Source organism: Coturnix japonica, chromosome 1 (genome assembly GCF_001577835.2).
Source record: "Coturnix japonica isolate 7356 chromosome 1, Coturnix japonica 2.1, whole genome shotgun sequence".
Classification (NCBI taxonomy): Eukaryota; Metazoa; Chordata; class Aves; order Galliformes; family Phasianidae; genus Coturnix; species Coturnix japonica.
The window spans coordinates 158,710,732-158,733,947 of NC_029516.1; the positions used below are offsets into that span (position 1 = coordinate 158,710,732).

A 23,216-nucleotide genomic window follows, 5' to 3' on the forward strand; every position below is an offset into this window, starting at 1 on the left:
TGCTCATTTTCAGTGTGCATATTTGCACGCCAGATGTGTGTCATGCTGGAATTTCACTAACATTGATAAGCCTTGCTTCTCAGCAGAAGGAAATGTGCTGATTTCCATGCTAATTGCTGTTCTGTTCTGTCTCCCGAGTTACCAGAGCCTTGAGCTTCTTTCTGGTTCTCATGAGTATTCCACCCCTACCGATAGCCAAGTTCAAGGGCATTAAGAGCAATACTATCAACTTTCTGCCAGATCCAGGAGTTTTCCACCCAGTAGCCTCTGAGATAAGTTGGCTGCTTCTCCACTGAGTTTCCTGCCAGAATAAGAATTTAATTAAGAAAAGGGAGGGAGGTGGCACCGAATATCATCCCCATCAAATGTTGTTCCTCATGGAAACTGTTCAACAACATGCTCGTTGTTGTAATTACTGTAGCACACATTTTGTAATTAGAAGACTTAAATGATGTAAATACTTTTCTTAATTTAGCATTCGGTCTTTTCAGGTTCTCATTCTCTCTTTTCTTTTTTGTCTTAAGATGCAAAAAAAAGAAGGAATAAAATATACCTTGGAATAGCTAAAGTCACAGCAGAAACTGCTGAAGAGTATTTTGACAACTCCAAACTCTAGTCAAGAATGTCTGTAGTTTGCTTTTCCTTTTCAAATGAAGTAGGAGGATTTTATACAACCTTTTTACATGCAATTTGTGGAGTATGTAGAACACAATCAAGAAAAAATTAGGCTATTATGAAGTGACTTAACTTCAGCTTTTTGCTTTCAATTTAGTCTTTTCGGGTCATATATTAATTTTTAAATCAATTGATCTCTGTGATAATCTTAACACTTGTAAGTTGAGAAATCAAGTTATTGAATCTTTATGTTGTTTTCAAACCAGTTTAGTTTCACTGAGCCTGTGCTGTTGTTATGCAGTGAAGTGTATTAACTTTCAAATAGGTGTATTAACTTTTAAATACAAGTGATAAATTATTTTAATTTCTCCTTGAATAGCAGTCTTGTACCCCTATACCCTCCAGAGATAAAAGGATAAATATTTCTGTCCCCTGACTACAAAGGCAGCTTCCATGACTAGTTTGGGCAAGACACCTAGTTTGAGATAGCTATTAAATAAAATGAACTGTATCTTACCCTAAGAGGATATCCTACAAGTACTCTATTTAAAAGTCCTGGGAAGGTGTAATATTCTATCTGTATGGCACATGTATCAGTGAGATATTTTTGTTTGTTACAGGAAGGAATGGAAAGCCTTCACACTTGGGTAACATTTCAGACATGGTTATAAGGGAAGATTGATAATATTGGTGGAGAAAAAGATGCTTTTAATAGATGCAGTGAATCAGTTGCGCACCTTTAATTCAGTCTGTTGTGTTGAATAAAAAGCAGGCATGAACATGACCCATGAATGGCATATTATCATAACCCATGGGCTATGCTGTAAAATGTGCTGTTTTATAAACTCCTGGAAGGAGTTCATGGAACTTTTTGAAGTAGGTGATTACTCAGTCTTCATTAACTTTCTTGCAGCTTACCAAAAATGTAGCGTTTAATAAGGAGTGTGCCCTAGTTCTACATGTCTAGCCTTTATCCTTTCCAAAAATGAAATTGATATGTCAGTTGTTATTTTATATGAAGAAATTATCCAGCTTTGTGAATAACGTACTTATGAAATCAAGTCGTTCTTCATCTATAGGTAGTTTTATTAGATCGGAATTTCATGCTAAAAGGTGAACCATTGAATTTTAAATGCATTTAGAGTGATGTGGTTGTTTTTTATTGATCATAGAACTTCCTAAAGTAGTACTAGTCTAAACATATCAACAGGGCTAAGTGCTGGATCTTGCACGTGGGTCACAATAACCTCGTGCAGTGGCATAAGCTTGGGGAGCCAGTAGATGGGAAGTTACACAACTGAAAAGGACCTGGGGGTGTTGGTCAGCAGCTGGCTAAACACACACCAGCAATGTGCCCAGATGGCCAAGAACAACGGCAGCCTGGCCTCTGTCAGAAATAGTGTGACTATCAGAGCTAGGGAAGTGATTGGCCCCTTGTTTGCCCCCTCTCACTGGGTGAGAGCTTTTCAACCCAGGCCATTCTGTGATCTTATTGCTGTTACCTGGGAGAAGAGGCTGATCCCCACCTGGCTACAGCCTCCTTTCAGGCATTTGTAGAGAGCAATAAAGTCTACCCTGAAAGGGCCAGGTGGTGGAGTCTCCTTCTCTGGAGATATTCAAGACCCGCCTGGACACCTACCTGTGTGGTATGGTGTAGGGAGCCTGCTTTGGCAGGGGGGTTGGACTCGATGGTCTCTAGAGGTCCCTTCCAACCCCTACAATTCTGTGATTCTGTGTGAGAGCTCTTATGTAACTCTAAGTATCTGAAAGTGCATTTGCTTTGTATTGTCAGTGAATGAAGAGAGAATTGTCTATACCGTACCTGTGTTAGGCATCTGTCTTAAGACAAATTGACTCAGTCTCCTATATTTGTCTTTCTTCCGCTATTTTTTATTTTTCTATTTCTTTTTAATACTACCCTAATGCCAGTGAATTTTTGAATTCTTAAACTTCATTAGAGAGCTTCCTCAAAAGGAAAGGGAGAGATGAGTGACATCTTTGCTTGGTCTTTTCTTATCCCTTCCTTTATACTTTCCTTTTCTTATACTTTCCTTTCCTTTATACTTTCCTTTTCTGTATACTTTCCTTTTCTCTTTGGAAAGGAAGTGAAATTTCTTACTTAAGTATACTAGCCATCACAATGTCAAACAAAATTTTTTCTATATGGGCAGAGGGAACTGAGGCCTATTTTTGGTGCAGGCTGGAACAAGCTTTTAGGAACAAGGTCTTAGACTGCTAAGAAGCTGTTTTCATTATTTACTTGTAATAGAGAGTTTCAGTAAACCTGATAAATGGAATAGCTGATCAGCTTAGAAGTGAAGATGAGCTGTTTTAGTTACAGAGTTAGTTAAATGTCATACAAAAAGGCCTAGGGCTTCCGTACGCCAGGATATTCCAAGGATTTTTGACATAAGGAAGGCAAGATGAGCAAAATAATCCGGACTGAGGAAGACATACTGTCCTAGTTACGGTTTATATGATGCATATTTTTCTTTGTGGCAGAAAAAGCAACTTGAATCTTTCACTGAACAGATCTATTTGAAAATTGCTTAAGTTTCTGAGGATGTGAATCCAATTCTTCAGTAAAGCTTTCCACATGCCTGTGAGAGTTGTGCTTTCAAGTTGAAACTTTGAATCCACATTTTGTAAACTTAGTATGGAGTAAAGTAGAAGCTGTCATGATTTTCCTGTAGGCTCTCTGATCTGTTTCAAAACTGTGCTGTAAGTTTAGTGATTACGGTTATAATTAAGGGACTAGTTAGAAAAATTACAGGCATTAAATGCAAACACAGCAACCACAGTATTTTTCAGAGCAAACTAGAGAATCTGTATCCAAGCTGAATGTTTCTGTATGTTTACATTATAATGAGATATGATATAGTTGAAGTTTACTTTACAGAAAGAAAATAAGTCATTCTTAAGAATTTGCATCATCATGCCACAAAGCCCACAGGAAAGCTGAGGACTTGGAACATTTTTTCATCTTCTCTGAAAGTCAGGATTCTGCTTTAATATAGTTGTGTAGGCTGCTGGTAGAGTCATTCATAGCAGATCCCGTGTATTTTTGACACCTGTCTTAGGGCAGAGGTAACTGCTTCTGAATGGATGAATTGCAGTTAACTTTGAGAAATTGTGAGTGTTTGTAGAATCATAGAATGGCCTGGGTTGAAAAGGACCACAATGATCATCCAGTTTCAACCCCCCTGCTATGTGCAAGGTTACCAACCACCAGACCAGGTGAATAAAGAAACAGTATCTTCCAGCTGTCCAGAGTGGAGAGATTGAGACTTAGGATGTGAAGACGAATCTCAGTCAAAGATGAATAGTTCGAGAAAAGTCCTAATTCACTCTCATTTTTCAGTTTGGTTGCCTTAGAATTTCAGCCATTCAGTTTAGGATGAGAGTAGTAGAATGTGACAGGCTATGGATTTAAATTTAAAACATCTGTTAGAGTACTTTATTGTTTATCTTCCAGTTCTTCTTTAAAACTCCACTTTCTGTAGTACTTAATGAATCTTGACAACACTCATAATAGCGTTAAATTCTTTGTCTTTGGATAGGAGGACAAATAAGGTATGGGAGTTCACTTCTTTTATTTCCTCAGAGAGCCAAAAGGGCAGAGTAAGTGTCCCACTCCTTTATCTGGACATTCATCATCTTCAGTACAAGAAATATATTTAAACCTGTAGGGAAACATACTTTCACCCTGGTCAGGACCATGAGAAGCCTTACCAGATTGGCTCCATTTTGAGCAAGGGGTGGACCACATGACCTTCTGAGGCCTCTTTCAATCTAAATTACTCTGTTGCATTCAAAGAAAGAGAGTATTAATGTATTGTATTTCTGTGAAAGTAACGCTGATGCTTTTCATTTTATGTGCTAAAAGAAAAAACACAAGAAAATAATTGATGTCGAAAAGCTTTGTAAAAGAAGTCCACCATCACTGGAACGAGTCATAAAGCAAAGTAACAATAAATGAATAAGTAACAATATAATTACAGATGGTAGTCTGCTATGCATATGCATTTTAAAACGTGCAAACAAATCTTTGAACAATGACTTGCATGTGGATGTAATTCATTTACCTACAAGTTTCTGATGTGTTTTATATAGCATTAAACTCAAGTCCCTGTGACCACTTTATTTGTGGCACATATTTTTAGATGGGGCTTTTCTAGGTGTGGTGCTGCTGTTATCCATATGGAAAATGATAAAATATGAAGTTTCTTGTGTTAATGTAATTGTGTTTCTTTTGGAGACCGGTAGAACAACATGGCTGTTACGACATCTGACTACATTTCTTTTTTTTTTTTTTGCTTCTTGCTTTTCCCTCCTTCTGACCCTATTTGTGTATGATTTCAATTATCATAATCAGCGTATTGGATATACAGTATTTAGCTTGAGAAAATGCCTTTATAATAAAGCGTGTGTTCATTCTAGGCTTTTTGGTGGTGGTTTGGGGTTTTTTATTTCTTCTTTTTTTTTTTTTTTAACCATTTCATTTTGTAATGCTAACAGATTTTTTCTATTATACTTAAAAGAAAACAAAAAACAAACAAACAAGAAAACCCACAGAGTCATTTAAAAGGTTTGAAGATGACCGGTATTCTTAATTCTCTTTTCTTCTTACAGGCCTGGCAGCTGAGATTTAGTCATCTTGTGGGCTATGGTGCCAAATATTACTCCTACCTCATGTCCAGGGCCGTTGCCTCCATGGTGTGGAAACAGTGTTTTGCTCAAAATCCATTTGATAGGTAAAAATAGAGAAAATATAGAAAAAAAAAATAAAAATGGAGAAATGTTGTTCTACTTACTTCTGGAGAGGGGGAAACATTATGCATGGGTCAGCGTAGGTGGTTGGGCTTTTTCAGTGCCAAATATATTTTAGCCTTTTAGTTAATTTCAAGAGTTTAACAAAATAAGAATGACCACAGATGAAGTATAATTTGGGACATAATTGTTGGTGTAAAGAACTTGTGTCTGTGTTTTAAAATATGGGCTTGCCAGTTGAGAGGCACTGAAAGCCATATTTATATGTAATTAGAGAGCTTGATTTTCGTAGGTACCTAATTAATTGCAATTTTCTTTTGAAATCAAAAGCAACTGCAGGTATTAAATAAGCTTCGTGTCACCACCTTCAAAGCTAAGCGTAGTTATCCTACTAATTTTGCTTTGTGAAATTAAAAGGTAAATTGTGACTTCAAAAAATGTAACTGTTCTTACATCTTAGGTGTATGTTCTAGCCATTATATCTAAGTGACTTTTTCCCTTTCAACAATGGAAGCCAAAATGCTGTTTGCATTTTAACTTCCATAGACATCAGCACATCTTTGTGTGTATAAAATTTGTCTAGTGCAGTTAATCATAGTAATTTTCTAAATGTAATCTGAATTCGGGGAGTCAATGTAGGATCAAGGTGGTTGTCGTTTCAGGGTGTAAGATCTAGTTCCATCTCTGCCTTTGGATTACGTAGAGATCCTAGAAGCAAATACAACTGAAAGCTGGACAGGCTCTATGCAGATGGCTCTAATATCTGTGTTTTTCCAGGGCAATGGGTGAGCGTTACCGGAGAGAGATGCTGGCACACGGTGGTGGAAAAGAGCCCATTCTCATGGTTCAAGGTAGAAAATATTTTAGAACTGTTTGATTCCCTTGATCAAGAAATAAAGAATGTAAACGTATTTCCCAGTTTGTTCTTTATAGTTCAGTTTTGTTTTATTTATTGGAGTTGTGAAAAAAAAAAAACAAAAAAAAACCCTTTTCATTTATTTAGTGAATGATCAGCTTTGTATCACAGTGAGTGATGCACAGAACAAAACAGGCATAGAAATAGCTGGGACAAAATGTTGGAAGGGTTGTATAACAAAGCAGTATAAAGAATTGAGAGTAAGAGTAAAATATACTTAAAAGTAAAACAATGACTTTTGCATATGTGAAATTCATAATAGATTTACTTGTTTTGAATACAAGAATTGTACTTGTACTGGCCATGTAATTTTAGCGTCATCAAACCAGCTTTAATTATATTACTAGTCTGAATATAAATTCTCTTGAAACAGAAGTCTGGAGACTGTGATAAGGAAATCTGGTTCTTTATTCCTCTCAGTTCTTTATTTCCCTTTTGAATCTGGAAAATAACTTTTTCAGTTCTGTTATAGCAATAGATTTTTTTTTTTTATCACATAAGTTATGCAGTGGTAATGCATCTGTATTACATCATGAGCTCAACACAGTTTCAACATAAGAACATTCAGTTCTTTAACCTGTCAGTTTATGTTTGTGACCATAACCTCTGCTCTCCTTAAACTATATATATATATGTATATATATTCTCTAGATTAGTCTACTCATTTTTCTCATCTACGGGATTACTTTTCCTTCAGCATGACTTTGCATCTTTTAAACTTACCTCTCTGTTCTGCTCTTGAAAACTGTAACAACTGCAGCTTCAGATTGTGGATTAAGTAGTTGCAGGACAATTATTACATCTTTGCAACAAATCCACTTGTATTGTGAGCCATGTTGCAAAGGAAGAAAGAACATTTTTAAACACCGATGAGAGAGCGCAGTAGAACATGGTACTGTCAGCTTGGGGTTGAAAGTATGCAGCAGTCATTTAGGATAAAAACGTCTTACTGAAATTAATCTGAAGAAGTAGTGTTGGAGTTCAGGACATTCCAAATTTATTTCAAGCTTAAAGGAAATCCAGATGTGATGAAGCATGGAAAAGCGCAGTGAAAGCACACAAATTCACCTGTCTTGTAATGCAGTCAGTATTCATACTCCTTGTGCTTGTAGTTTTTGACTTATTTTGTGCACATCACTCAGCCCACAGGATCAGTGGTGAATGATGAAGTGATACCTGTGTGGCATGGTATTTGCTGTAAAGTGCCAGCTGTGTTTGAGGAAACGTTGTACTATTTGGAGCTGACAATTTCAAGATGTCTTCACTTCTGTATTCTGAATTTCCTCAATATTACTTTAAGCAGAAATTGAAAAAGATATAAAAAGATATTTAAGATCAATGAAATAATGAGAAGAATGCCTCTACTAATTGCATAGTCTATTCTTGTGCTTGTTGTGACCTCCATTTGTAGACAGTATGAAATTTGAACAGGAATGCTTGAGTGACTCTGTGAAAAACTAAATCCAGGTGACTCAGGTCTTTTAGCATGTTAATAATTTGATCGCTTATTTTGGAATATTTGAGATTAAAGCACAGAACTGAAACGATGGAAAAGATTCTTGTATGTTTAATCATTCTTTATTTATTAGGAAAAAAAAAAAGTAGAATCTGAGGAGAAGAATAGGACCAATTACTTGTTCTTTCATTTGTTTTCATTGCCATTTCAAACAGCATCTGACTCCTTTTGCTGTTTTTTAATCCTTTTCCATACAGTTATTCCATAACACTCAATTTCCATCTTTGGTTGGTTTTCATCAGCTGCAGTGCTGCACACAGCTGGTTTCCTGGCTAAAGACAAATTCCACCTGACCCAGCAGCTTGTTGATTTTATTCTACTTCAGAGAAATCGTTCAGATCCTGGTGCCCTATTTAAAAAACCAAAAAACTACTTTCTCTATGGTTTGAAATTTGTTTTCCTTTATTTTATCTCCTTTATTAACACGCTTGCTCAAACTTGGCTTCTGGATTCATGCATGCAGCCTCACCCTTGAAATGCTTCCATATCTCATTGTGCAGTTAGCTGTGTTCGTTGATCTGATAGCAGATAACTTCACAAGCACATTTCATTTATTCAATTTCTTTGTTATGATTTTCTTCTCAGAAGCTACCTATTGTCTTTCTTTTGTGCTTGCATGTGACCCCAGCTTTTCATCTTTCTCCCACACAATCGCATAGATGTACTGATTAGGGAAGATAAAAGATCTGACCTGCCATCCGGTGGGGTTGGTGACAAGATTCGTGTTTGAACCAGTCTGTCATTAGGAAAACACAATATACTTTCTCTTTTTGTTTGGATTTGATTCCTGTGGCATTTTTTCTCTTCAAAAAAAAAAACAAGAAGAAAAAAAAAGCCTTTTGAAACCTTGTAAAACATTTTCTAAAGTGACACCTTTTACTGTACCCCTTTGGTAACTGACAAAATACAGAAGTAGTTATGCATGCACATAGCAGGAGGAATAAAAAGGAAAATGCTTTGCCCAAGAGGCATCCTTTTTTCCTTGAAGAGAAAATACAGTTTGAGATGAACTCGATGTCTTTGTTCATGTGGGATATCCACAGAGCTCTCCTTCCTAGGATTACATGGCATTAGGGATTCCAGACTCCCTCAAAGACAGAGAACTCAGGTCTCTTCCAGGTCTGGTCACAGGTCTGAACAAGCTTCAGGCGTGCACCATCCCTCCCCCTCTCCCCTGGCACTCCCCAGCTGGAAAGAAACCCAGGTGCATTGGCAGAAAGTGAATCGCAGTGTGGAAAGTACAGGGCTGGGTGATTTTGGAGCTGAGAGCATGGAACAGACTCTGGAGTGCAGTTCTCCTGCAGTTTTGGTGGAGTCACATCGCCCTTCGGGTTTGTGAAGAAGCCCATGTGCAAAACCCACATGCAGTTGTATTCTTTGCTGATTAATACTGCACCGTACTGTAGACAGTCATTCTCAGTTGTGTTCATGCATAGTAATCAGACAAACTAAGTCTATAAATTAACATGCATTTGCTCCGATGCAGTCTGAAAATTTGTTTTCCTATGTCTCTAATTGTACTTGGTGGAATAGTTATGATTTGAAGAGGCTGTAAAGATCTTCAGATAAAGCTTGTGTGGCTCTTTGAAAGTATAAAATACATGCATAAATCGTAAAGGCGATGTGAGTGGTAACATATGTTAACTCAAAGTACATGGGCTCAAAATAATTAATGTTCCAAAGGGGCAGAGGCCAAATTCTGCCACAGGCTTTATTCTTCTCCCAACTTCCATTGATTGTAGGTTATAGCTAACCAGCTCTCAAAAGGGTGTGGTTAACCACAGTGGTGTAATGTGAAAGACAACTTCAAAGCAGGGAAGATAAGCTGTGCAGTGCCTTAGGCTTGGGAGAGACTGAGCTGGAACGAGAGTTGGTCTGAATGTATAAAACACACTCTTAGATTTTAAAACTGCAGCCATCAGACCTCATGGACATCTTAATAAATCATTAGACTGAAGGGCTAAGTACATACTGTTCCTACTTTGATATATTTTAATGGGGTTTAAAGGAAGACATGACCACTCATAGCACAGCTGGGGTAGTGTAAGAGGTTAAAACATGGAAATAGCATCAGTGTCTGTTTCTGCTGGAGTTGTCTACTCTAACGTCTGTAGTTATTTATTTCATAAGGGCACAATTGTTTTACTACAGAAGTTCTTCAGTGATGACCTCAGTTACAATTCGTCCTTCTCCTTCAAAAGCAAATTCCTCTAGAGTTTGCTTTTGATGTCAGTGATGGGAAAACAGCATTGCTAATGCATGAAATCTGAAATCTGTTTGCATTATCAACAGTTGGGAGCATGGGCTTGGAGGTCATTTGACATCACTGCTGCCAGAAAAAAAACTGAGTTCTGCTACATATTTGATATAAACCATGTGGAGACTAAACAAATGTAGTTTGTACCAAGTGTTGAGAGAGATCTGGTAAAACAGTATTCAGCTGCGCTAGAATACATGTGAGAGTATTGTAGTTAGTGGTGTTTCTTCTATTCGTTTTGTAACACCCAAGGATGGAATGGTTTTTTATGACTCACTGTTCTTCTACAAGAGGGACATTAAATCTACTTGAAGATAATAACAGCATTGGTCTCTTCCCAAACCTCGTAACTGAGTGTTGTACTATTTGCCTTCCTTCTTCTGTGACATGGCAATAATCGGTGTTTTGAGAATGGTCTGCAGCAAAATAAATTTAGAATGTCAAAAGAATTAGCTAAATATCATTCAGCCAGGATGGTTTTTATAAGCTCAGTAGTTGAAGGTTTTGTATTTTTCTGAGCTTGCAGAGGTGAAGGTTATTGTATCCATTATGGCTGGTTTTATACTTTTAAGAAAAATGTGGTCTGGACAGTACTACAGTCATCCCGCCCTGCTGATACCTGATAGCATTTAACATACTGGCTGTAGAAAAAATGGTTCCTTTATGAAGCGTCTTAAAAATTGGAGGGTTCGCAGAATCAAGAAAAAGATCAGCAAGTCCAAACTGTGTTGAACCTTCAGTGCTGTGTCCACAGGACTCTCAAATACCTCCAGAAAAGAAATCATTTCACCCAACTTCACGTTTTTATATCTTATATAACCATCAGAGTTTCTTTTCTGAAGTTCTTACTGTTCACTCTCTAGAAATAGAGCCAGTTTGTTCAGATGCAAATACCTGAGCTAAAATGAGGAAAAAAAGAAAAGATGGTGAAATGATTTACGGTGTTGGAACCAGACCATTCCATCTGCCTGAAAGATGAAGCTCCTCTGAACATGCATGACAATGTTTCTTCCTGTGGGCTGCCATCTGGGTCGCTTCCTTAATGCATTTTCTCCATTTCTGAGCAAACTGCAGGAAAATACTGAGGGTTTAAACTGTTTGTCTGAGGGAATTTTTTGAAGTCTGTTGCATTAGAAATACACCTCCCAGCCACCCCCATCAGAAACCTGGGAGTCAGTCTGCAGTGGGCTCTCAGGGGAGCGTGGCTTAGTAGCTGCTATTGGAATACATCTGTTTCTGTTTCCATTGTGATCTAAAAGAAATTCCACAGCGATTTTACTAACGTTAGATTACAAGTTTACCATGAACTCAGAGGTATTAATTCTGTTCTCTTTCATTTAAAAAATGCATTGATGCAAACTCCACGTAAAAGCATTTCAGTGAACCTATATGTAGTATGAGATTTGTTTTCCTTTGAGTGCTTGCTGCTATCTCCTGGGCCATGGCAGCTTGTGTCGATACATGCAACATGCTTAAATCAGATTGAAATGGGACTCTGTGAGGTCTCAGCAAGAAAATTCTTTCTTTTGGTTGCTCGCTCAAAATTACGTCTAACCAGTCTGTTTCCTGGTGGGTTTTGAATAATTGTGCTTTAGTAAAAGATTCCGGTCTTTTAGCAGCAGGCAATTATAATTTCCACTGAAAGCAAATATTGTTGAGGATGTGAAGGGAGCATAAAATTGTGTACAGTAGGTACGCTGATCAGAAAGGGTAGAACAAGGTTATATTTACGTTGGCAGTTGTCAGAAAGAACAGAACACTTCAAAGTAGTATGAAGATTAAATTTTACATGATTTGGCAGCCGTGCTGTTTTTCTTTCCTGCTACAGTAAGGCTGTAAATTTTCATATATAATTTCAAAAATATTAAGAGCAGCAAAAAGATCCAGCGCTAATTTAGGATTTGTGATGAAGAAACATCTGAAAATATCTTGCATGAGATTCTCATGCTTTCAGCAAACAGATTCTGGGGAGGATGGTGTGAGAAATAGGTGACAAAATAATTGGGTGTGATTGTTTCTTGTGCTGATTTCCCTGTCTGTTATTCTGTAGCCTTGTGATACAAATAGCATGCCTGCTAACAAATATAACTGATAATAGGCAAAGCCCTCTATTATAAAAAGAACCACAACCAAACAAAACTAAAACTGCAGCACACTGAAAATACATGCTTGGATATGTTACATGCCTTGTGTAATATTTCAGAGATGTTTGTACTTTAAATACTAAATTAAACGTTTTAAGGTGTGTAACACCGAAAAAATAATGTTGTTTTTCCCTGGCTGTGTCAATCTGGAGACTCAGCAGATAAGGACTGAGATCCTTCCTGATTACTGATTTCTTCCAGTCATTTGGATGTGGCTGCTTCTATCTTGTGTTTTGGTTGCATTCCTTTACAGGAGATACAATTCGCAGCCTAAGGAAGATCATAGCGATAAAAAAAATGTTCACATTCTTGAAACCTGTCAGTTCTGTGATAACATGTACCAGGCTGCTTGATACAATCAACTACTCCCTGTGCATTATAATTGCATTTGTTTCTTGACAGGGAAAAAAAAAATATATGTATATATATATATCTCTTTCTGTCATATTGTGACAATAAAAGCTAGCTAATTTTAATAACTTGGTTTTTGGCAAAGCTTTTGAAGTGATAACAAGTGATAATGCTAAGAATCTGTTGTCTTGTTTTTATAGGTATGCTTCAGAAATCACCTTCAGTTGAAGATTTTGTGGACGCCCTTGTTTCAGACTTAGACCAGGACTTCGAAACGTTTATTATGGGCTCGTGAAAGATGTGAACAGAACTGAATTCTTATACAGGAGATAAGATACATCTTTATAATTGCGGTTAGAGTGGTGTTGTGACTCGTTTTGCTTCTTGGTAAACACTTGTATGTGTTTGAATATCCACGTTGGTGGAACAGTAATAAAACATTTTATTGGATGATGTGATTTTGTTTATGAAGAGGATGGCTTTTCATTCCACAGGAGCTTAAGCACAGAATTTGAGACAATAAATACTGTATTAACTACTGTTAGAAACTCTGATCTTGTAGCAGCAGATGGTTAAGAGGGAACTGAACTCATCTTCAGGGTTGGTGGAGTGGCGTCTTTCGTTACGCACCGTTTTAGTGTTGGCGCATAACCATCAAATGTTGTGACCCAGCACTGTTTGTATGGCTCCTTCTTACACGGTCATGGATCTTCTTTAAAATTATTTATTCCTTGTGGTGCTTCTGAATTGGGGGAAAGCGAATTGTGTTTGCAATGGAGAAGGGAAACTGGAAAGAAAGTTGAAAACTGCAGTTGAAAACTAGGAAGTAACTAAGAGAAGGAACAAAAAGATAGAAGAAAAGCTGTGGGTAAACAGGTGTGTGAGGGAAAATGATACGATGAGGAGGAAAGAAATACCACACAACGTGAGAAAGAGCAGAAGAGAAATAAAAGAGGAAGCTTATAATTGCTAAACAGAGGAAGATGACATGGAAAGTAGTCATGCTGTGATGATCCAGTCAGTATTTGTGTGGCAATATTTGCAAGTAAAAATAGTATGTTTTGTTATATAAAGCTGTTGAACAGACCTTCAAGTTTGAAAGAATGGACCATTCATCATATCAGGTGCACAAAATGTGAGAAGGAACGTAGTTAGCAAAGTGTAACAGAACTGGTGTTGCTACTGAATTCATAGTTTTCTAAGTACCCAACTGATTGTTTTTTTATTATTTATTATTATTTGTAAGGTTAACTTTTGCAGTCACCAATCTCACCATTCTGTGATTCAATGGTCCTATGATTCTGTGACCTCTTAACTGTTCTATAGCAGTGGTTTAAGTTTTTCCCTTGTTACTTGGAGGCCTTTGCTGGATGAAGTATATGGTAAGCATGGATTTGCAAGCATTCTGATGATTCCATTGCAGAGAACAATTATTGTGGAACTATGTGGGAAAGTGTGCTGCTTAGGTGAGACCTGAATCTTTTCCCTGCATCACTGTTCACGTGGAGTTTCCCTTTTGTAGTAAGTGGATGACAAGAAGCTGTTTCAGGTGTAGAAGGGTGGGCTCAGGTGCAAAAAACTGGTTCAAGACAAGGTGTTTTTTCAGTATAGTTAGCTCCAGATAGATGGAACAGCTTAAGGTTGTATATTATCTAGCAAACAATAAAGGACGTATTATTAGTGAGGGGATTCTTCCTGAAGTACATTCTGAAATAACATTTCCATGCTTATTTAAAAAGAATGTGGTAAGTTTTCCTCTTTTGAAATAGCCTTGTCTTTTTGAGGTCATGTCTTCGTCTTTACAAAAGGTTTCGTATGTGTTCATGTGCTCAGAGTGAGGGAACCAAGGCTGAGAGATGGGAGCAATTAGCTGGAAGAGAAGCAAGTAAAAATAAAGATATGGACACCTAACAGGAAGAAAAACAGATATATGGGAAGAGATCGGTGAGGATGAGAATTGGTGAGGTGATGGGGTCCATTTTTTAACAGAATCTGTGCTGTCAGATCACTTTTGATAAGTTATGCTCTCCTCCCATCTTTTCACTTTGCTTTTACATAGGGGGGATTTATCTTTTGTGATAAGCACTGCCGTTCTTTTAGATCTGATTTGGGACAATTTTAGGTATGTTTTGACTGAAGGCAAGCAGACCTTTATTCAGACATGCCACAACTAAGCCTCCATATTGTGTCTGACTGACTGCATTCTGCAGCTGCTCTTGGTTCTGAAGAGGAAAAAGCGTAACAAATGAGGTGGGTATTTCCCTGCAAAGAAGTACATTTAATTTTAGACACGAGTGAAAACATGTTGTGGAGATGGTAATTCTCAAGAGGAAACAATAACAACTCGTGAATGTAAGCTTAACAGCTTCTTGTTTTCAGTGGTCGTGTGGTAATTAAAGGGTGTCACCAAGGGAGTTCTGTGTTGGTTGCATATTTTTTGTACTAAGCAAACAGCCAATAATGTTTATCTGGAGTTGGCACGTGTTAAAAGATTCACTGAGACAAAAAGAACTTGGGAAAAGGAAATCCTAATGCTAACACGAACCTGGGAGCAGTACTGTAAAGAAAATAGAGCTTCGCTGTTGGTGGAATAAGAGCGTTTGAAATTAAGAGATTGCCCGTAGGTTTTAATATGAAAGAAATCGATGTTGGTTCTGGAATTGACATCCTTTATCAAGATGTACGTAGTTGCCATTGGTTTATACCTCTGTTAAGCCTCTATTGCTGTCTCATGATGTCCCCCTGTAAACAGCAGCCCTTGCAAGCTCTTGTCAGTGGCAGCAAACAACATCTTCATACCAGAATGCAATACAGACAAAGAAATGAAGAAAACTTCTATTTTTTCTCGAGTGAAGTGGGCTTCAGCTTGTTGTTCATAGCTGTGGGTTTGGGGGACATTTGGCAAAGACAGGAGCTGGTAGATAAAAGAAGTGTAATTCAGAATGACGGCTTCAGGGCTTTTTGGTAAAGAAATGATGTGGACGCCACTGATTTTTGTTTGATGAAATAACCTTTGAGGACTGAGCAGTCGACGTCATTCAGAATCTGTTGTATCAGCACTACGATGCTTACTACAGAAAGGGAAATATTATTCTAAATATTTTTTTTTCTCCTGTTCTGTAGATTCTGAAAATGCTTCCAGCTGTTCAAATGTCTGATACTTTTTCCTTTCTTTTTTCTTTTTTTTCTTTTGAGAGAGACTTCTATTTTTCAGCAGCTTCGTGTACTTTCAGTAATGTGAGATCTCTCTTGTGACCCTCAGCGTAACTCTTCTTAAATGTAAAAACCACTGCAATCCTTTTCCAGCATTCCTGATGTCCCCACTGGGGCTGCTGAACTGGCTGCCCAAAAGTGGCTTTAGAGCCGCTCTGTGTAACTCCGCGTCATGCTTTTAATCTGAAGGCGTACCGTGTTTTGGACTTCGGCTGCTATAGAAAATAAGCAGTGAACATCTTTCTTTAGAGGAAATTATAGCCTTATGCGATTTGGAGATAATAACATGCAATTAAGACATACCGGAAAAAGCAGACATGGATTACATTTGATAGTCTGAGGTGTCAACTGTGCTTTTTTTTGTGTGCTTTTCCATGTTTGATGTGATTGTTTTTCTGATTCATTGACGGTGGGATGGAATAGCGCTTAATAATTGCTTTCTGGTGGAGTAAATGCAACTGGTACGGCAGCTGAGTAAAGAAGGCAGGGAAGGGAATGGAAATAGAGCAAGGAAATGTTGAACGTAGGTTAGAAACCAGACTTGAAAAATGGTTGATACAGAAGCAAAATGACCTCTGGGTTAGGAGCAGGGAGCCTACAGTTGGGTGTTTCTTCCAAGTGTACTCACAAGGTCTAACATGGAGGTTACAGCGCTGTTGCTAACAAGAAGGTGTTCAGGAAGGTTTCTGCTTTGTGTGCAGTGGGAAGCCAGGTGGAATAAGTCAAGCTACACGTTGATAAGAAATTGATTCTAAGATGTGGAGTAGCACCTGGTCCAGTATAAATCAGTCTGCAAAATTGAAAATGAATGTCATCAAAGTAATGGAGCTTAGTGCCATGGATGATAGTGAGGTGCAAGTGAAGAGTGTGGATCACGGTAATGGTAGTGTTGATGGCTCGGAAAGGATGCATTACAGATTACCAGGTGATTAAAATACCTACATTGTGTTAGGGAGTTTGAAAGGTTGAACATTGGTCTCGTGAATAAGAGTCTAATGAGCTGATGGCTGAGATTAGACACATTCACTCCCAGTTTTCCTTTTTTGACAGCTGAGCACTGCAACACGTGCAGAGGACTCTGCTTGTTGATCAGCATGAGACATGCCTGTCCAAACCAGACAGTTTTCCTCAGAAACGTGCCAGAGTTTGGGTTAATTCACAGAGGCCCCATAGCCTCAGTTCCACAAGTGGGCAGTCATCTCTGCTGGTCCTGGAGTGGTTTTGAAAGGGCTGCGTGCTGGGTTGCCATCCTGCTCACAGCTTCATGGCTATGAAAGGGTTGATGAGAGCTGGAAAAGCAGTGGGAGCCAAAGTGCTTCCTTGCTGCTTGTTAAGTGGGAGGCTCTGCGCATATGGCGTTTCAGAGTGCTTCTGGGCAAAGTAGTGGAGATTTTCTTTTCCCAGAGCCAGGGATTTGTTTACATGGTGTTGGGAACATGTTCAAGTGAGTGCCTTACCCTGGCATATTTGCTGTATGCCAAAATAGGAATATTACATTAAAATGAGAAGACAACTTGAGAGCCTAAAATGAACAACTGCAGAAAGTGAACTCTCGGGTTTCCCGGTGCTTCACCGTGGGAGCACTGCTGGTGTGCTCAGGGGGAGGAGGGGAGGAGATAAAAGATAAGGCCGTATAAATCAGCCCGGCAGGACAAAGGCGGCCCCTCTGATCTGCCCCAGCTGAGGTTTGTTTGCCTTTCACGTTTCTGTGGCTGCTCTTCCCCAGACGACTCCTGAAGAGCAGCTCTGGAGCTGTGTAGGAAATGACTGCAGCTTGTTGTTCACAGGAAGTATCCAAGAAATCTGTTAAAAACTAAATGCTTAAACCAGAAACAAAGTGCCGATAAAGACCAGGTTGGTGCTTTGCTGGTCATTGCTTTCAAAGACAGGGGAGCGTTAGTGGGATATCTGCTGCTTTGCAATTGCGTGTAAGCCTGTAGCCTATGGGGCACCTTGCAGGTGGTTGAGGTTGGCCATCTGTCATCCTTTGTGGATGGACCATCCTAAACATGGCTTTTCTTGCTTTAGAACATAGACTCCCAGAATACAGATTTCAGGCATCCTCCTTTAAAGTCAAAACTCCTGGAAGCACCAAATTACTCTTATTTTGAAGGTTCCATTTTTCATTCATTTGTTCCTGGCTGTGACTGAGTTTATGCATTAATAAACAGTATCATATAGCTCTATTAAAATGGTTACAGAAGGTGTTTTTAATTAATCTTTGGGACGTCTTGGGTTTTAGGAAGTGGCTTTTGGCCGCTGTCCCTCTGACTCCTTCCTTTACTCTTCAGCCATCACTGAATGCTCCACTTCTCCTCTGCTCCTACACCCAATGGGTGGGAAAGATGAGCAGGCGAGGAGCTGCTGGGGCCATGGCCAGGACCTGGAGGTTGTAACAGCGTCATCCACAATACATTTCCACTGTTCCAAGGGAGTTAAGGACTTGCACTGTTTATGGTTGTTGAGGATTCCATCCTGAGGCTCTTTGAAGGCACCGAGTTCCAAGGAGCTGAGCTGCAGGATGGGCTTGGGGTGGTGATGAGACACACAGAGGCATCTCATTGAGCATATGGGAGGAAATGAAAAGTGATCTGATTTCTTCCCATGGGTTTTAGAAGTAAGAAAGGCAGAAAAATTGACTTGAATGGCCTCAAGTTGCACCAGGGCAAGTTTAGGTTGGATATTAGGAAGAACTTCTTTACAGAAAGGGTAGTTAGGTACTGGAATAGGCTCCCCAGGGAGGTGGTTGAATCGCCATCCCTGGTTGTGTTTAAGAGCCGTTTGTATGCGGTGCTCAGGAATATGATTTAGTGGAGGGTTGTTAGAGTTAGGGTACTGGTTAGGCTGCAGTTGGACTTGATGATCTTCAAGGTCTTTTCCAACCTGGGTAATTCTATGATTTTATGATTCTATGAATGTCTTAAAATGCCTGTCTTTGCATCCAGAAGAATACAGTTGTAGTAAAGTCATTTTATAAGAGAGCCCTAGGGGATACAAGTGATACAGCAACTGCTATAACACTCCAAAACATCTATAAAACTAATTGTACGTGTTATCAAAATGATTCATACTAGCCGTGGTAAATCCCATTCATTACAAGCGAGAGTTTAAGTCACAGTTCGCTGCCTCTTAACAGCTGCACAAACAGAGTGCACTGTCGCCATGGGGTCGAAAAAGGGATAGCATGTCACCTTTTGGATTTCATAAGAATGTGAGATGTAATTGCATGCTTCGAGATGGAGGCAGTACTTTTGGGATCTGTAACCCAGCTCAGCTGTCAGAGACAGGAAAACAAATAAGCAGAACATAAAAAAGCCTCCTGTGCTCAGAGATGGCTTTAACCACAGAGCCTTTCTGATCAGACCTGTTTCCTCGCCATCCTTCTTGTTTTCCCATAACTTGAAAAATAAATATGTTTAAATTCTGCCTCGCCCTGGCTTGCCTCCAGCTTGCTGAGCGCGTCCCTGGAGCAGAGAGGAACTGCGTGTCTGCTGTACGGCTCCGCTGAACCCAGCTAACACCACGAGCCGTCTGCTCAGCGCAGCGCCGGCTCGCTGGCGGTGTTTTCCCTAAACAGGGATTAAGATAACTTGTTCTACTTAATCAAATTAGTTATCTTTGATTCAATCAGGTTTTTAAGCCAAATTCCCAAGACAAGGTGGTTTTAGTAGTTTGTTTGGTTTGTAATCTGTTTTCCAACATAATCTGCTTAATTCTTTTTTCTGTATTTGGTTCTGGCTGTCTCAAATGTGTGTGTAAAAAGGATGTTGGCTGGCTTGATACAGGGAAATAGCTAACTTAGCATTCACCCTCTTGACAGTTCCTCACTCCATCAGTAAACCATTCCATCTTCCAAGTCTCGCCCTGGGTCAGTCAGGACTATCAGTCTCGCTGCTCCGAGGGCTGTGTTTCATTGGGCTTATTCCAGTTCTTTTTTCTTCCCCTGCTTCACATTTGTTTCTCATTCTGCCTCTCACCTCCAGCTTTGTCTGCTTCATCTCCCGTGTGAGGAAAGGCCGGGTAACCTGTGTGTGTTCAACCTGGGGAAAAGAGGAGGGAGATCTGAAGGGAAGTGGGAGGTAAATAAATGAGGCCAGGCTCTTCTCAGTGGTGTGTAGCAATGGGACAAGGAGCAATGGCCTAAAACATGAATATGGGAAGTTCTTTACTAACAGGCAGAACTTCTTTATGGTGAAGTTGACGGAGCACTGGAACAGGCTGCTCAGACAGGTTGTGCAGTCTCCTTCTGTGGAGATACTGAAGATATTGAAGACCCACCAGGACACCTACCTGTGTGACCTACTGTAGGGAAGCTGCTTTAGCAGGTGGTTGGACTCAATGATCTCTTGAGGTCTCTTCCAACACCTGCAATTCTGTGATTCTGTAATTTGGGGGGAAAAAAAAGAAAAATCAGTTTTTTCTGCATATCACCAACCAACGCAATGGCCCTTCTGGACACATTCCTGGGCACCCAGCTCTGGATGCCCTGCAGGAGGGGGTTGGACCAGGTGACCTCCAGAAGTCCCTTCCAACCCCAACCACCCTGAAAGTCTGTAAAAGCTCAAGTCTTATCAGAGCTCTTTCTCTCTTTATCGGGACCCTTTATGCCAACTGAAAGCATTTCAAATTCCAGCCACCACATCCTAGATAACAGGTCGTTTCTGTGTAACCAGTTCAGAAAGGCAGCACTTGTTTAAATAAACAGGACCTTTGAGCATTCCTCTTACTTTTCAATTGCTCCCCGAGGTTTTTAGGCTGGTTTGCAGCAGAAATGGGACACGCAGCAATGCTCTACTTCTGTTTCCTCCAGTAATTTTTTGAGTCCATTCTTTCAAAGAGCTGAAAGTCACAAAGATGCTGATGGATCCTTGAAGAGAGGAGATGGAGGCATTCCCTCATGCTCTGAGCTCCTCTCCACCATAGGACCCGGGGGGAGTGATGACCTTTTGGTGCTACAGCTCTCCACAGAAGGAGGTCCATCCATGCTCTCAGCCAACCAATAGACCACACGTTAACATTTCATTAGCCCTGCTGCTCTGATGAAGTTTTCAAGGGCCAATGTTAGTATGGCACTGGCTTTTCCTGGGCTCTGTTAGAGGCGAGATCTACACAAACAGCTGCTTTATTGAGACTTGAAACGGCGACAGCATTGTGCACATGGAAGTGGGAGACGTACATAGGTGGAGCTGGTGGTTTGGCTGAAATCCCAGAGTTTTATTTCATCTCTCTCTAAATGCTGGGCAAATGATTGAGTGGGTGAGAAGCTTTGCTTTCCTGCCTGTCTGTCGGAGAAAAGTCCTCCTTGTGCCAAATCCCCTGAGCTAGTGCTACGGCCCTCCCTTTTAATCTGTGGCTGCCTCCACTTTCACTGACCCGAAACCTGATTTTGTTAATCCTTTAGGTTACCTTTGAATATATTTTCTTTGTTTTTCTTTCAGAATCCACTCAGGAAAGGATTTGAGTCCTCCCTGCCCAGGAATACTCAGCTCAGAGGAAATCCCCCAGATCATTAGGAAAAACTTCTCCAAAATAGCGGTTGGGCAATGGAACAGACTGGCCAGGGAAGTGGTGGAGTCGCCATCCCTGTGGTGACTTATATGCTTATATGTTCAAGCTGACTTCCCCTAAAGAGAAATGCCACCTGGAAAGCAACCAGTGCTGTCATTCCTAGTGTAAATGGTGCCTGTGTGTCCGAGATGTTTCTGTTTGCCTTTTCAGTACAGAGCTATGGGAAGTCATAGAATCATAGAATTGCCCAGGTTGGAAAAGACCTTGAAGATCATCAAGTCCAACTGCAGCCTAACCAGTACCCTAACTCTAAAAACCCTCCGCTAAATCATATCCCTGAGCACCACATCCAAACGGCTCTTAAACACAACCAGGGATGTCGATTCAACCACCTCCCTGGGCAGCCTATTCCAGTACTTAACTACCCTTTCTGGGAAGAAGTTCTTCCTAATATCCAACCTAAACTTGCCCTGGCACAACTTGAGGCCATTACATTGGTCTTTTTGAGGCCAGTACATTGGTCTTTGCAAGCTGGAGACCAATAAGGTGACCACTGTCAGCACCCAACAAGAACTACAAGGTCAACATTGCTGCCTAGCCCTGCTGGCAAAGCTTGAGGCAAAATCTGACACCCATGGCAAGTGGTTCCCCTTGTATTTGCTTTTTTTTTCTTCTCACACCATAAACACTGCACTGTGCTATTCTGGTTGTGTGAATGCTGACACAAAGACAGATGAGTGTCAGGGCTGATGTGCATCTGTCTGCAACCTCTCTCTTTTTGTTAGTACTTCTCTGGTGCTGTTAGTGCTATTAAAACTGTTAAACAAGCAATATGAAGAATATTAAGGGCATTTTCACCTGGAATCTGACTGTAGAGCACAGGAGGGTGGTGTGTTGGGTGTCACAATGAGACTTCAGGGAGTCCTCACAGCACAGAGCAGAAAGGACACCTCCTTCCCTCACCCTGCTGGGCCTGGGGCACCCCACTGTTGACCCATTGGGCCCCAAGGCTTAGTGCTGGATCATGTCAAACTTGTATCACTCAGATTAGCGTGACCCCTGTGCAGGGGTGTTTTGTAAATCACATTTTTTATGAGTTGAAGGTTATGAGGTGCTGGCACAGCTGCTCAGAGAGCTGTTGGATGCCCCATTCCTGGAGGTGCTCAAGGCCAGGCTGGATGGGGCCCTGGGCAGCCTGAGCTGGTGGGTGGCAATCCTGCCCATGACAGTGGGTTGGAATTAGATGATCTCTAAGGTCCCTCCCAAGCCAAACCATTCTATGATTTTGTATTTAGGCTTCCCAGCATATTTATGGCTGATCTCTGCACAGCTGGGAGACCTGCAGGGTGAATCAGATGTAGCAGGCTGCAATAGAAAGGAAACCAGAAGGCTGCTTTTCTAGGACAAGAAATTGTCTAGTTCTAACTGAGTGAGGAAGCATCATCTGGCAGACAGATACTTACAGGAATCTCTGTCCCAGCACTTTGCCAGCGCCTTGAGTAAACTCAAACACTATCTATTTGTTGATGAAAGCCACAGGATATGTGATTTATGGCATTCCTGAGCTCTTCCTTGTGGGTCCCATAGCCTGTTGAAATAGAAAGAGCAAGCTGAACACACAGGCTTGATGCTTTTAAACACATCAAGAGACGAAGCGCTATTTTTCCATCTGAAGGATGGAATTTCTTCTCTCTGAGTCCATCTGTCCTGTTAGTTAAAAATCAGTGCAGTGTGTGCTGTGATTCTAAATATGTGGTGTCCTCCTCAGTTTGCCAGGTGCAGAGTTTCAGCACATGAAGTTAGAGGAAAAGTGGTTGTCTTTCCTTTGGCTTCTCAAATATGATTGTCAGCAGAAGTGTAGTGAAAATGACAACTGGGGACCTTCGTGTGCATGCAGACATGGCTGCTGGTCTGCTTGGTCATTGC

General features: G+C 40.2%; 1 protein-coding gene across 1 annotated transcript in view; it reads left to right on the plus strand.

Moving 5' to 3' along the window:
• The window catches only part of MIPEP (mitochondrial intermediate peptidase), a 62,336-nt gene extending 49,309 nt beyond the window's left edge, over positions 1–13,027 (plus strand). The window contains exons 17-19 of the mRNA XM_015852089.2: positions 5,248–5,369; positions 6,163–6,236; positions 12,770–13,027. Of these exons, the coding sequence (XP_015707575.1) occupies positions 5,248–5,369; positions 6,163–6,236; positions 12,770–12,864 (291 nt within the window). The 3' untranslated portion in view covers positions 12,865–13,027. The remainder of the gene's footprint in view (positions 1–5,247; positions 5,370–6,162; positions 6,237–12,769) is intronic.
• Positions 13,028–23,216: the final 10,189 nt, after the last annotated feature.